The following is a 13,449-nucleotide window of genomic DNA, read 5'->3' as shown; positions in this document are numbered from 1 at the left end:
GGATTTGCAGTCTTTGCCGCCCTAGGCCCCAGGCCCTGTAGCCGCCCCTTTCTCAGCACCCATCATATTGACTACATTTTGAGTTATTTCTTGTTAACATCAGCGAATGTTTTGTCACAATTTGCCTGCATCTGACCCTTGATCCAGTCTCTAGGTGTTGGTCGAGACTCTTCCACACGGCCTGTTTCCACGCCACGATGCGCGTGCGCGCAGCTGCGCTGGTGCGGCGCGTGCGGGCCAGCGCCAACACTGTCCTGGCGATGATCGCAGATCGGCTTGACTGTCCTTATATTGTGCACTGTTGCAACAGGCATGTAAGGACAGGTGTAGGTTAGTTTTGTATGTATTGTTGTGTTTTTGTGTATATATTGTATATCATTATTCTTTAATGTGATTTGTAAATTTTTAAATTTTATTGTTAATTTTAGTAGATTATATTTAAATGTAATGTTATTAATGTTGTGTAATCAAAATGTAAATAATGTAAAAATATGAGTATGATATAATTAGCTTGAATTAATGAATTATAATTTATTTTTTATTTTTAAAAAGGCTTTCTGGACTTTCTCCAAAAGTAAGGCAGCATACATGATGCAGATTCCATACAAGCAGATTCATATTCATTGGATTACATAATTAGTAATTATTAATTACCTCCAACGGATCTTGAGATAGGGTTGCTGTCATCAAATACTTGTAATCACATGCAACATTCAGCATATCCAAAATTTCAAGTGTTGCCCGTAAAGTTACTTTTAATCCAGTTAACGTGCTCCTTGACACAGGTATTTTTTTTTCGAGCTTTTCCCAGTCTGCAAGGAATTCTAAAAATTCCTGGATTGCCTGAAAAAAGTATTTCTTCATTAAGTAAACAAGCTTCAAAGCTATACAATGAAATATTAAGAGGAAAGGGGACGGCCGCTTCTCTACACAAAAGTATAGTCAGTAGTAGACATTTACAGATATTAGTAAGGAGCAAAAAATATATTCCATACAAATTTTTAAATGTTCCTAATTTTTATATTAAACTAAAAATTACAGTATAGGCTGTATAGGTGCCAAGGGATATATTCAGGTTGCGAGGCGGCGGCGGTTCCGGCATATTAACATTAACACATAATATTCACTACCAGCAACGCATAATTATATTAATTCTAATTATAATCGGCATAAATTATTCTTCACTATAAGAGGTATCTACTAACAAAAATACATTAAAAGGTTGGCTACTTCTGGTTTAAGGCACCGTCCGGCCGGTCTTTCTTTATGACGGTCTTCCCTTAAATGTTATAGTGAGTAGACGGACTTAGCTGATAGACGGTCTTCTCCGCATTGACCTTAATTTTAATCGCCAACTATTTCTTACCTTTCTTCGTCTGCAATTTTCATTCACGTACAGAGCATCTCTTGGTATACGCGAAGACATAGCTTGTATCAAATTGAATACAAGATCAATAAATTTTTGTGTTGCAGTTGAATCCTTCAATTCCTCGCAATATTTGTTGATAGTGAGCCATGGCGACCGAAATTTCGTGACCAAACACCTGTTTTTATAAGATTAATAATATTAGTTTTGATGAGCCGAAAGTCCTACGAAATAAATCCGGACAATCAATGAAAATTATTGATTATATTTATAGGTACATACTTCAGTTGCAAGAGGAACATTCATTACTTGAAAACCTTTCGGTTTCAAATGCGCTGGTGTTAACTTGTAAGCGATTTTTAAGTTAGGCTGACGATAATTCTCTTCCTCTAATACCGCTTCCCAATGTCTTTTTTTCACAGTTCCGTAAGGGGTCTGAAAAAAGAATATTACATTAGGTTGACTTCGTATTATCATTTTATACAAGGCGAAATTGTTATCTCTGACCAAACTCTGAGGGGTGAATATATATAGGTCATACTTAACAACTTATACTATGGGACCAGCCCCGAAATCGTGAAAAAAAATCTGCTGTCTCATACATATTGCGGTGAATCAGTAGAGTCAATGTTTTCTATTAAACAGGCGATTTCTTTTTCGTGATTTCAGGGTTGGCTATAGTAAAAGTTGTTCAGTATGACCTACATATTCAACCCTCAGAGTTTGGTCAGATATAATAATTACACCTTGTATATTTTTAAAATTATCATTACTCATGCATTACTCTTAATTAACCTTGAACTCTTGTAGCTTATCATCCAAAGTAGATGATTTTTTTTAGCATTAGAAATTAGGTAAACAATCTTGATGTGTCTTTTAATTGAAAAACACATTTTAAAAATAAGTTACGGCAAATATGTAACAATTATGAATCTAATACGATCATTTATATTCTTCTGCTTTCATCAGTAATAGTTTTTGAATTTTAAAAAGCGTTTTTCAATTAAAAGACATGTCAAAATCGCTTACCTTCTTGCAAGTTCTTTCTAATGCTAAAAAAAACGAACTATAGTCAACAAATTATATACGTAAACCTTCCTCAAGAATCACTCTATTGATACATGAAAATCGAACTGAAACCGTCCAGTAGTTTGTTTATCGCAAAGATACATTCAAACCCACGAACAGACAGTCGCGGCGGGGGACTTTGTTTTATAAGGTGTAGTGAAAATTACATACTTACCGTTGGTTGGAAAAAAGATACGGATTTCGTAACATTTTTCTGTTTTTTCCTCTTACGCCCACTTTGGCAACTGTTTACGATGCAAACTTTTCCCATTTTTACTATAGAAAATATATCCTATAGCGGTGGATTTGCCCTAAAGCCCCACATTCACACTCCTACCTTGTAGGCCGCCTCGTAGTCCACGTCGTTGGGTAGGATTGTGTATGGGGGTTGCGGACTACGAGTCGTCCTACCGTTTAGCCGTTTGTAGGACGGCTCGTAGTCCGCAACCCCCATACACAATCCTACCCAACGAGGCGGACTACGAGGCGGCCTACAAGGTAGGAGTGTGAATGTGGGGCTTAAGGCCTGGTAAGCCCAGGCCCGAGGTGGCTAGATAACAGAGGTGGCAGTCTATATGATGCGTACTGAGACAGGGGCGGCTAGTTTTACTGCACAAGGAAATCCTAAATTAAATAAATCACTTTATGAAAATTTTTAATAAAATTTCAAAAAACTGACAGCGCACTTCACTCAGTCAATAAGGTCTAAATTCATGTTAGTTCCCGGTGCTACCTACTAGCGCCACCGGAGAGATTTCGAACTATTCTTTATACTGACAGCTGGACACTTTTACAACCGTCTTATCATAAAAGATAGCTCTCCTTTACTTCTACACTCCATAAGACGGGGTCTCAGCGAGCTGTCACTGTTGCCACTTTTGTTTAGTGTACGATTAACAATTTAACACCACCTTGCTGTAGCCATGTCGATAAAGTCATATCGATAAACTATCGACATTTCTTACAATTTAAATTTTACTTCAAAGGTTTGACGATATCTAAAATGAACAAAAATGCTTCTATTCTTTATTGTGGTTATCAGATCACAATTTCATCGTCACGCCCCAGCAGGGAACCAAGGGAAAGTTCAGATATTTAATTAAAATACATAAATACCTACTAAGATATGTGTTCCGCAATAATTGAAATATTTTATTATATTCTAATATATTTATTATTCATTAGCATTTCAATTATGTATATGTTTAACGAAGATATTGAAGCTTCAATTAATAGCTATTTCGTTCCGCTGTGTAGCGTTTATCGATATATAACATGATTAAAATCGACTTTTCACATCCCTAAAAGAGCACACATACACGTTTTTACGCACACATACACAGCCTGGATGCATCAAAAAAGGCAACACTTGATTTGAAGTTCACCTTGTCAACAGTATGGTTGTCCTTTTTTGACAAATGGCATTTTAAAAGAGCGAGGAGAGAGAAATGATACTAGTTGCTGCGCCGTCAAATAGAACAGAAAACGTAGGGGCCTTGACTGAGATGGAATGAACATGCGCTAGTGTTCACATGGTGTTCACCTATCCCCTAAATGATCCATAGATGGCGTTCTGTGGGCCGATTTTTGAATTTCGAGCGTTCGATTTCGTCACACGCAAATCGGTGGAAAACAGCGAAATGCTAATGTTTGAAATACGAGCGATAGAAATTTAGAATCGAGTGGTATTGACCACTCGTTTTCAGTTCTATTAGTATAATTTAAATGCGGGCGCTGGAGATATTTTTGAACGAAATACACGAAATCGAGCGGTCGAAATTCAAAAATCGGCCCCCTGAACCATTATTGCCGTTCTATTGAGTTCCTCGTACGCTTGTGCCTCGTACCCAATGTACTTACTTACACATGATATTTTTAGTATTTATTTATACTAATGTCTGTCAAGCCATGTCAAGCCATATCCCACAGTAGAAAAAGCGGCAAATTTAAAAATGTAGAATTGTCATTATACAGGCCGTCCCACGGCTATGCCACATGGAGGGAAAGTACCCTAAATATTGTAGATGGAACATTTTACTGAAAGAAGACATTATTTTAATTTAAAAAAACAATTTAAACTGCATTCATCGATTTTTAAATAATTACATGGTTGAACCGGGAATCGAACCCGCCGCACGAGAAAAAAAATCACCCTGTAGCTTTATCATACCGATCGAAAGGCTTGATCATAAGGATTATTTTTTGCTAAAGCACATAGTGTCAGAAACAAAAGGAAGACCATGAATTTTAACATTTGATGTGAAATTTAGCGAAATAATCTAAAGAGTGCGGCTTTGTATTCAACACAATGAGACTACATTTTGAGCATTTGATAAATTAAATTGATTAATTTTGAATTAAAAATGTTAAAATTCATGGGCTTCCTTTTATTTCCGACACTATGTTATTTAGCAAAAAATAATCCTTATGATCAAGCCTTTCGATCGGTATGATAAAGCTACAGGGTGATTTTTTTTCTCGTGCGGCGGGTTCGATTCCCGGTTCAACCATGTAATTATTTAAAAATCTATGAATGCAGTTTAAATTGTTTTTTAAATTAAAATAATGTCTTCTTTCAGTAAAATGTTCCATCTACAATATTTAGGGTACTTTCCCTCCATGTGGCATAGCCGTGGGACGCCCTAGCAAGAGACCGCTATACCATTAGGCCTAGCTACCGCGAAAGTTGAAAATCATAATTTCGTTATTTGCCTCTCTATCACTTTTGCTTATTGGGTGTTATAGAGAGACAGACAACGAAATTTCAACGATTTTAGGTTTTCGCGGTAGACCCTTACGCCCCGAACTATTGTGTATGAATAACAAGGGCCTCGGGATCTAGTAAGATAAGATAAGACATCGTTTATTTGCGTGAATTATGGTAGCTAACTAATGTTACATAGTTTTAGTAGGTATATGCTCAATTCACAGTCTCTAGATTCTAGAGCTACCTGATCCTTAAGGTGGCCACTGACGAGCCTTCCAACAGTCTAAATAGCGTGGCTGCAATCCAAAATCGGTCCGTGAATGTCAAAAACGTACAATGTTTAATATTAGGATGCCGTCCATTTGGATGAATCCATTGTAACGGCATCCATTTGGAAGGCTCGTCAGTGGCCTGCTTTACAAGGGACTAGCAAAATAAACGAATAATAAAGTATAAATAAATAATTACATATGTATAAGAAATCAAATTCACCAGTCGGCTGACCCGCGTTAAGCGATAGACCCACTGTATTTGTTTTACTTGGCAGCAGCATATACAGGGTGGAAAGATAAGTCCGGCCCTGGAGGGAAACTACCTTAAATCCTTAAGCTGGCTCATTTTACTTAAAGGAGACATTCCTTTATTTTTAAAAAGAAACAAAACTGCATTCAAAGATTTTCTAAAACTCGCTTGCCTCGCCCGGGACTCGAACCGACTAAAAGCTCAAAAAAAAATGATAACATTTCTCCAAGAAACATTAGGTCTAACACTCGTCTGTCGTACAAAATATCCATAAAATCTAATATTTAGTACTTAAGATTTTTTTAGACAAGCCAAATTGAAGAAAAAAAGAAAGATACTTTGAATGCAGTTTTGTTTCTTTTTAAAAATAAAGGAATGTCTCCTTTAAGTAAAATGAGCCAGCTTAAGGATTTAAGGTAGTTTCCCTCCAGGGCCCGACTTATCTTTCCACCCTGTATATAAGTAGTTTAGTGATGTGATGGAACTCATCATTTCAAATTATTTCAAAACTCAATCTCACGAGCTCGGTACGGTTCAATTTTAGAGTCTTTCGGTTTTCCCTTGTTCGGGTGTCAATTTCCCCCAGTCGCCGTTTTGTCGCCTAATTATTGTTTGGTTTTAAGTTTAAGTATAAACTGTAGGCAGTACCGTCTTTACCATAAGGGCACACGGGGCCCGTGTCCAGGGCCCCCATTCTCAGGAGGTCCGAAGGACAGACAGTAACAGTATATTTTCACCACACCAGCTCGGAAAGGCTTACTTTGCTCTTCAAAAACGAATAGCAAAGTTGGATTTTATTCACATGTGAGGCAAAGTAATCAAATGCAAATTTTGAGTTGTTTTGTTATGTTTGCTGGTAGAATTGACTTTTAAATGATGAATGACATTCATTTGGATTTGATTTGCTTTGATTTTGTTTGATATTTTACATTTAATATTTGCTTCGGGTTGGTGTGGTGAAAAATTTTGTGTTTCACTCGGGGGCAAATTTTGTTTAACCCTCGTGCTTTGAAACCCTCGCAACGCTCAAAATTCCATTTTTTAAACCACTCGCTACGCTCGTGGTTCAATTTTGGCATCTTTCGTTTGCTCGGGTATCAATATTAGCACGAGCGGTTAAACAACAACTTTGCCCCCTTGTAAAACAAATAACTATTGATTACCTATAAAAAATAGAAGATCATATGTAGTAGAAAAATGTTGGTTTAATTCACTTTTAATTTCTTTATTTTCCAAAAGGGCCCCAGTAGTTTTCTTATGTGCCCAGAGCCCCAGTATAGTTAAAGACGGCCCTGACTGTAAGTACCTAAAAATGTCAGTCTATCAGGTATTGGTAATATGGGCCGTTTTGCCCGATGACATTTTTTAATATTAGCATGGGAGCGCTGGTGGCCTAGCGGTCAGAGCGTGCGACTTGCAATCCGGAGGTCGCGGGTTCAAACCCCGGCTCGTACCAATGAGTTTTTCGGAACTTATGTACGAAATATCATTTGATATTTACCAGTCGCTTTTCGGTGAAGGAAAACATCGTGAGGAAACCTGCATACATCTGCGAAGGAATTCAAAGGTGTATGTGAAGTCCCCAATCCGCATTGGGCTAGCGTGGGGACTATTATAGCCCAAGCCTTCTCGCGCTCGAGAGGAGGCCTGTGCCCAGCAGTGGGACTTATATAGGCTGAGATGATGATGATGATGATGAGCATGGGAGTAATCAATAATAAATAACTTACAGACAAGAGTGTCTGTATAAGTATGATAAGGATTTTGACCGAATTTTTAGTCACCTTTTAGCATTTTTATTCGATTTTTTCTGTTCTATACAGTATAACGGGGTTAGGAAATAAAATACTGGCAATATAAGTATTTTTATTTATATTTTATTATCTTACTCGTCATCTAATAGATAATCAACATTTTAATTAAGTAATAAAATTAATGTTTAACATTAATTGAGCTTAGATTATTTCTATACAGTTATAAATATATATAAACTAAATATTCTAAAATGTCCTCATTTGAGCAACCTAAGCAAGTCGGACATAAAATATTGCTCGTACCGACGCCAAGTCTGCTCAAATAGGAACACCTCTTAACAATTGGACATGTATTAAATCACAATATGTACAACGTTAAGATTGTCTTTAGCTCTGACGAAACGTCAATAGGGTCGCCACACTTGGTCCTGATTGCCACCGCCGTAAAGCCCGTGTTTCACTTCATCGTTACTTTCACAATTTGGAACTAGCCCGCTGGCTTCACCCTGTAGCTCTGTAGTAATAGAGATACCACCATCTATATCACTAATTTTGATGTCTGTGGGTATTGTATACTGTTCTAAGTTATGCTTATCGGCTGCACTGTGTAAGTGCACGTGTATTTGGTTCTGATTTACAGTTGAATAGAGGTTGGGTAGGAGCATTTGAGGGTTGGAGTTTATATAGGGTGTGTGCGACTGTAGACAGGATGGATTGTTGTTTATATTATTGTATTGGTAGTTGTTGAAGTTGTAGTTGTTGGCGGGCCAGGAGTTGTAGTAGTTGGGGTCGTAGCGCTGGGAGGTGGTGGGGTTGAGCTCGGTTAGAGCGCCCCCTCCGCTCGGGCTTCCTTTTACGAAGCCAGAGCTGGTCGTCTGGAAGCCGCCGTAGTCGCTGTGAGGTAGGGGGATGTCTGGTAGAACTGTGGACAAGAAAGATTTGTTAATTATTTAAATCGCACAATTTTTTAAAGATAGAAGCTGCTTGTATATGTATCGCTGGCACGGCTTTGTACAGTCGCCATCAGATATATCGGAGCAGCCAAGGTGTTCATAATATCTGAACACGCACTCTAACGCCCTGACAATAGAAGCGTGTTCAGATATTTGTGAGCGCCTTACCCTCTCCGATATATCTGATGGCGACTGTAGTACCTACACGGGAGGCGGCCGGAGAAGCCGGTATTCCACTTCGGTGGCACAATATGTCAGTTATCTGAGTTATTTCAGTCAACATAGAAGGGTAGGTATAAGAGGCCTAAGAGGTACCTGCGGGTACGAGTATATCTCGACGAGTATCTCATGTTTCACTAGTTACAATACTGCAGAGAGTTAGTATTAGCTTACGCGTACATGCGGGTATATTATAATTATTACATTATATGCATCGCTGGATCGGGCTTGTAGTAAGTAGGCTGTAGCGCTCCGTAGGCCGGGTAAACGGAGGCGGTCGAGGAGTATTAGTACCCAGTGGTCACGGTTCCACATAGAGGGGCACAGAAGAATAAGTTAGGGGACCCGACGCGTACCTGCGGGTATATGTATCGCTGGCTCAGAGGGGCTACCGCGAAAACCGAAATTCGCAAATTGCGGGGATCTTTCTCTTTTACTCCAATGAAGGCGTAATTAGAGTGACAGAGAAAAATGCCCGCATTTTGCGAACTTCGATTTTCGCGGTTATAGCTCAGGTTTATATAGTAAGTAGGCTGTAGCGCTCCGTATTAGGCTGGGTACACGGAGGCGGACGAGGAGTAGTACCCAGTGGTCACGGTACCACATAGAGGGGCACAGAAGAAAATATTAGGGGACCTGACGTGTACCTGCGGGTACATGTACCTATCGCTGGCTCGGGCTTGTACAGTCGACGTCAAAGATATGTTTACACTTTTCGCCTTATTACAAAGGAGTAAGGTGCAAAAGTGTAAACATATCTTTAACGTCGACTGTAGTAAGTAGGCTGTTGCGCCCCGTACCTACGCTGGGTACACGGAGGCGGTCGAGGAGTAATACCCAGTGGTCACGGTTCCACATAGAGGGGCACAGAAGAATAAGTTAGGGGACCTGACGCGTACCTGCGGGTATATGTATCGCTGGCTCGGGCTTGTAGTAAGTAGGCTGTAGCGCCCCGTACGCTGGGTACACGGAGGCGGTCGACGAGTACCCGGTGTTCCACTCGCTGGCTCCAAGGATATTTCCACCCGTTTCTGGAAAAGACGTAAAAAATACGTTAAAGAAAACAGTAATTTTTATTATTGTATTTTGGAGGTTTTTATTAAATTAATAGATAGGAAAATCTCTTATTTAGCTAATAAAAAATGACACCTTTCCTTATAAAACACGTATGAATAAACGTTAGGTTAACGGAGTGTTTATCATTTTAAAAGTACCTACTCGTATATACGAACCGATGATAAGGTCGGGTAAATCAATCGGTTATTGTCAAAGCTCATCACTATGGTAGTCACGCGACTGGGCTCATTCCGGCTTTGACCGCTGAATTTACCACTGCCTACAGGAAGAGGTAAACTAGAGAGAAACAATGTAAGAAGATATTGAAGCATACCTAATAAGGTAATAGGTAACTCAAAATGAACTGAATACCATCTCTAGCATCTAATACGAGACGGTCTAGAGATATTTTAATTGATTGAATAGCATCACCTTAATTTGATACTTCATGTGCGTATGTGTATTGCACATTTTAGAAGCAAATCGCTGTAAGTGTAGTTAAAAGAAGGCGACAGACATTCATAACAAATATTTCAATTGACACGGGAAATAAAACTTGGATCACATAAAGTAAACAAGTAATTACACAGCATAAACGTTCGGATTTGACTCAAACTTATTTAAACAAACGGGCATAATATATTACCCATACTTTAAGTGCAAAGCAAACATGGGAATAATTATGATAACGAATTTTCCAATTAACACGGGAAATAAAACTTAGCAGCATACGCGTAAGGTAAACAGAACTTAGATCATACAGTAAACAGAGCCGGCCTAGCCATCTAGCCAAGGTCTCAATCGAACGCAATCGCCTCGACAACGAAACGCTTTGTGTCTCTCTATCACTCTTCTATTAGTGCGACAGTGACAGTTGCGTTTCGATCGCGATTTCGACAGCGATTGACATGTACAGTCCCCAACCGGTATGGCCCGTTTACGGAACTAATACTACGAGTGAGTAGGTGTAGTGCTGGGAATGCCGCTGATTCATACGCGCAGTCATCGAGGTCGGATTACGTTGCCGAATCTGTTTATTGGTGAAATTTGTTTGTCAGGGTTACGATGCAATGTTTTGAGTTATACTCTGTATCTTTAGGTATTTAAATAAAAGTAAACAAACAATTTTTACATTTTCGGGTAGTTATAAAATTTATTGGTTAACCAACCAAATACAAAAACCGCCTGATGCTGGATCTGTCACTGAACGACCGACCTGACTTTAACCTACTTACCTACATTATTTAATCATGTAATGTTTTAATCTACCCTTAACTGGCTTAAGGAGACATTTGAGGGTAGATTTTGTTTACTTTTATTTAAATAGGTACCTAAAGATGCGGAGTACTTATAAGGTACGGTCACATGGCTTTCTTATGATAATACGAATACCACATTGAGAGGCAGTGTTTTTAGAATTTTCAGATAGTAGGTAAAGTAATTAGAATTACTCGTATTGACGACTGACGGCAAATGTTTATTTAACTATAGATAAATATAGATTAAACATATTAACTCTTATGTTTGATATAAAAGTAAAAGTTACGTAGGTAAGGAACTTTTGGCCCTCCAACCTTGATGCTGGCAAAATTGTCCCAATGGACAGATGCTATAAGAACTAAAAACTGAACTGAACTGTATAATATTTGACGTATAAGATACAATTTTTAGATCAGCTGCAATGTGCGTAGGCTATACTTGTACCTACAACCGCTAAATCCTAATCAATTAGGTACGACGTCAACGTCATCCTGCGCACGATTCTAACAGACGGAAACCGATGTAGCCTGCGCAAAGGCAACAGTCAACATACGCAATGTCGTATCTCGTTCACCAGTCACATTGAAATCTTAATTGTAAGTTAAGGCCGTAAGGTCCATTTTGTAAGACAGGGATTCAATGCGATAAGAGGAGTGCCGACTCTTGGTGTCAATGAGCGGTCCTGACTAATAAGATTTGATGTCGTGGACGAAACGCTATGCTAATGAGTTAGTAACAAGCTTTGTATGTATATTTGCGGTACATGTCTCGGGACACGTACACACGCCCTTAGTGGCATTAATAAAGGCAAAAAATCCCATTTAAATTGGGATTTTCGAAGGACAATGGGTGTGTTTGTTACTTGTGTCTGAATTTCGTTTCCACTTGTTTTTGTGAAAGTTTAATTTGACATGCATTGTATTGTAAACCATGTTTTTTGCCAAACAATCAATATTATGTATTAAGTTGGTATGGGTACTTTCGATATGTTAATTTTAACATAAGTAACAGTTGTTTTAGCAGCTAAAACAATAACTGTTCAGGGATAAATGTATGTGGTTTTTATTACATAATTAAATAGTGTATGCAAAAGCGACATTTTCTTTAGGGAAAGAAACGAAATGGGAAGGTAATATTTACATTAATAAAATAACATTTGTCGACCGGTCTGGCCTAGTGGGTAGTGACCCTGCCTGCGAAGCCGATGGTCCTGGGTTCGAATCCCAGTAAGGGCATTTATTTGTATGATGAAACAGATATTTGTTCCTGAGTCATGGGTGTTTTCTATGTATTTAAGTATTTGTATATTATATATATCGTTGTCTGAGTATCCATAACACAAGCCTTCTTGAGCTTACTGTGGGACTTAGTCAATCTGTGTAAGAATGTCCTATAATATTTATTTATTTATTTATTTATTTATTAATTTATTAATTTATTAATTTATTAATTTATTAATTTATTAATTTATTAATTAATTAATTAATTAATTTATTTGTTTATTTGTTTGTTTGTTTGTTTGTTTGTTTGTTTGTTTGTTTGTTTGTTTGTTTGTTTGTTTGTTTGTTTGTTTGTTTGTTTGTTTGTTTGTTTGTTTGTTTGTTTGTTTGTTTGTTTGTTTGTTTGTTTGTTTGTTTGTTTGTTTATTTATTTATTTATTTATTTATTTATTTATTTATTTATTTATTCTGTTTTCGTATTTCCTTATGTACTATGGTGAGCATTGTTGTCTCAAAACATTTGAAATATAAAATGCGCTTACTTTCAAATATAAAATATAGATATAGACCGGGAGATAGTGACACATTTTACTGGATCATTTGTACCGGTATGGCGGTTCGTCAGGGGTCTAAGCACGTAATGAAGGAAAGAAAAATGATGGTCATAGCGCTGGTACCGGCGGCCCAATCGCGTGGGCGTTAGTCGAACGTGTCGGATAAAATACGAGTGTCGAACGATTTGTACCACAAAAATCCTCGTATTTTCCGATAGTCCATAAAAAAGAAGTAGGCGGTAGCGTAATGCCATACTTCTCCGGTGTGACTTACAGCCCGCCATACTGAGGCGAACACATTAATTAAAAAAATACAATTAAATCATTTGTGCCAAGCTAATTTTTGCACAGGTGATCATCGTCGAGCAGCTATTCATGGACATCACCATGCCATACTTTTCGGATGGTTCCAAATGGCCGCCATACCGCCGCAAAGGGGTTAATTTTTTTTATTGCTAAACGATTTGTACCATCTTGTAATTTTTTTTCAAAACTTTCTGTGTGATCATAAATGGAAATCTCATAATGCCATACCTGTAGGCGGTGGCAAATGTGTACAATATTTTTTTTTTATTTCAAGTACGGTGCCCCTTTTTCCCCCTATTAGAAGTATGGCAAATATAATAATGGTCACATTGCATCATATAACTTCCAAAAATCCAAATGCCATACTGGTACAAATCGTCAAAAAAATGTTTTTTGTTTTAAGTCTTGGCTTAAGTCTCACAGTCGTCCGCCCCGTAGTTATAATCTGAAATATTTTTTTTTAG

General features: G+C 38.0%; 1 protein-coding gene and 1 long non-coding RNA gene across 3 annotated transcripts in view; both read right to left on the bottom strand.

The window, feature by feature from the left end:
- Nucleotides 1-553: 553 nt before the first annotated feature.
- Nucleotides 554-2,071, bottom strand: LOC134672732 (uncharacterized). The gene is made up of 3 exons (XR_010099379.1): nucleotides 1,649-2,071; nucleotides 1,367-1,544; nucleotides 554-843 (listed from the first exon to the last, which is right to left on the bottom strand). It is a non-coding gene; the product is annotated as an uncharacterized LOC134672732 (long non-coding RNA).
- A 5,449-nt stretch (nucleotides 2,072-7,520) lies between these two features.
- LOC134672502 (protein lozenge-like) overlaps nucleotides 7,521-13,449 on the bottom strand; it is a 105,480-nt gene continuing 99,551 nt past the window's right edge. For both annotated transcript variants that reach the window (XM_063530442.1, XM_063530443.1), the window contains exons 5-6: nucleotides 9,489-9,620; nucleotides 7,521-8,339 (exon numbers count right to left, since the gene is read on the bottom strand). In XM_063530442.1, coding sequence (XP_063386512.1) covers nucleotides 7,822-8,339; nucleotides 9,489-9,620 — 650 coding nt within the window. In that variant the 3' untranslated portion in view covers nucleotides 7,521-7,821. The remainder of the gene's footprint in view (nucleotides 8,340-9,488; nucleotides 9,621-13,449) is intronic.

This window comes from Cydia fagiglandana, chromosome 17, assembly GCF_963556715.1.
Source record: "Cydia fagiglandana chromosome 17, ilCydFagi1.1, whole genome shotgun sequence".
Taxonomy (NCBI): Eukaryota; Metazoa; Arthropoda; class Insecta; order Lepidoptera; family Tortricidae; genus Cydia; species Cydia fagiglandana.
Note: the sequence above shows the minus strand (reverse complement) of the source record. Positions and strands in the feature narration are given on the sequence as shown.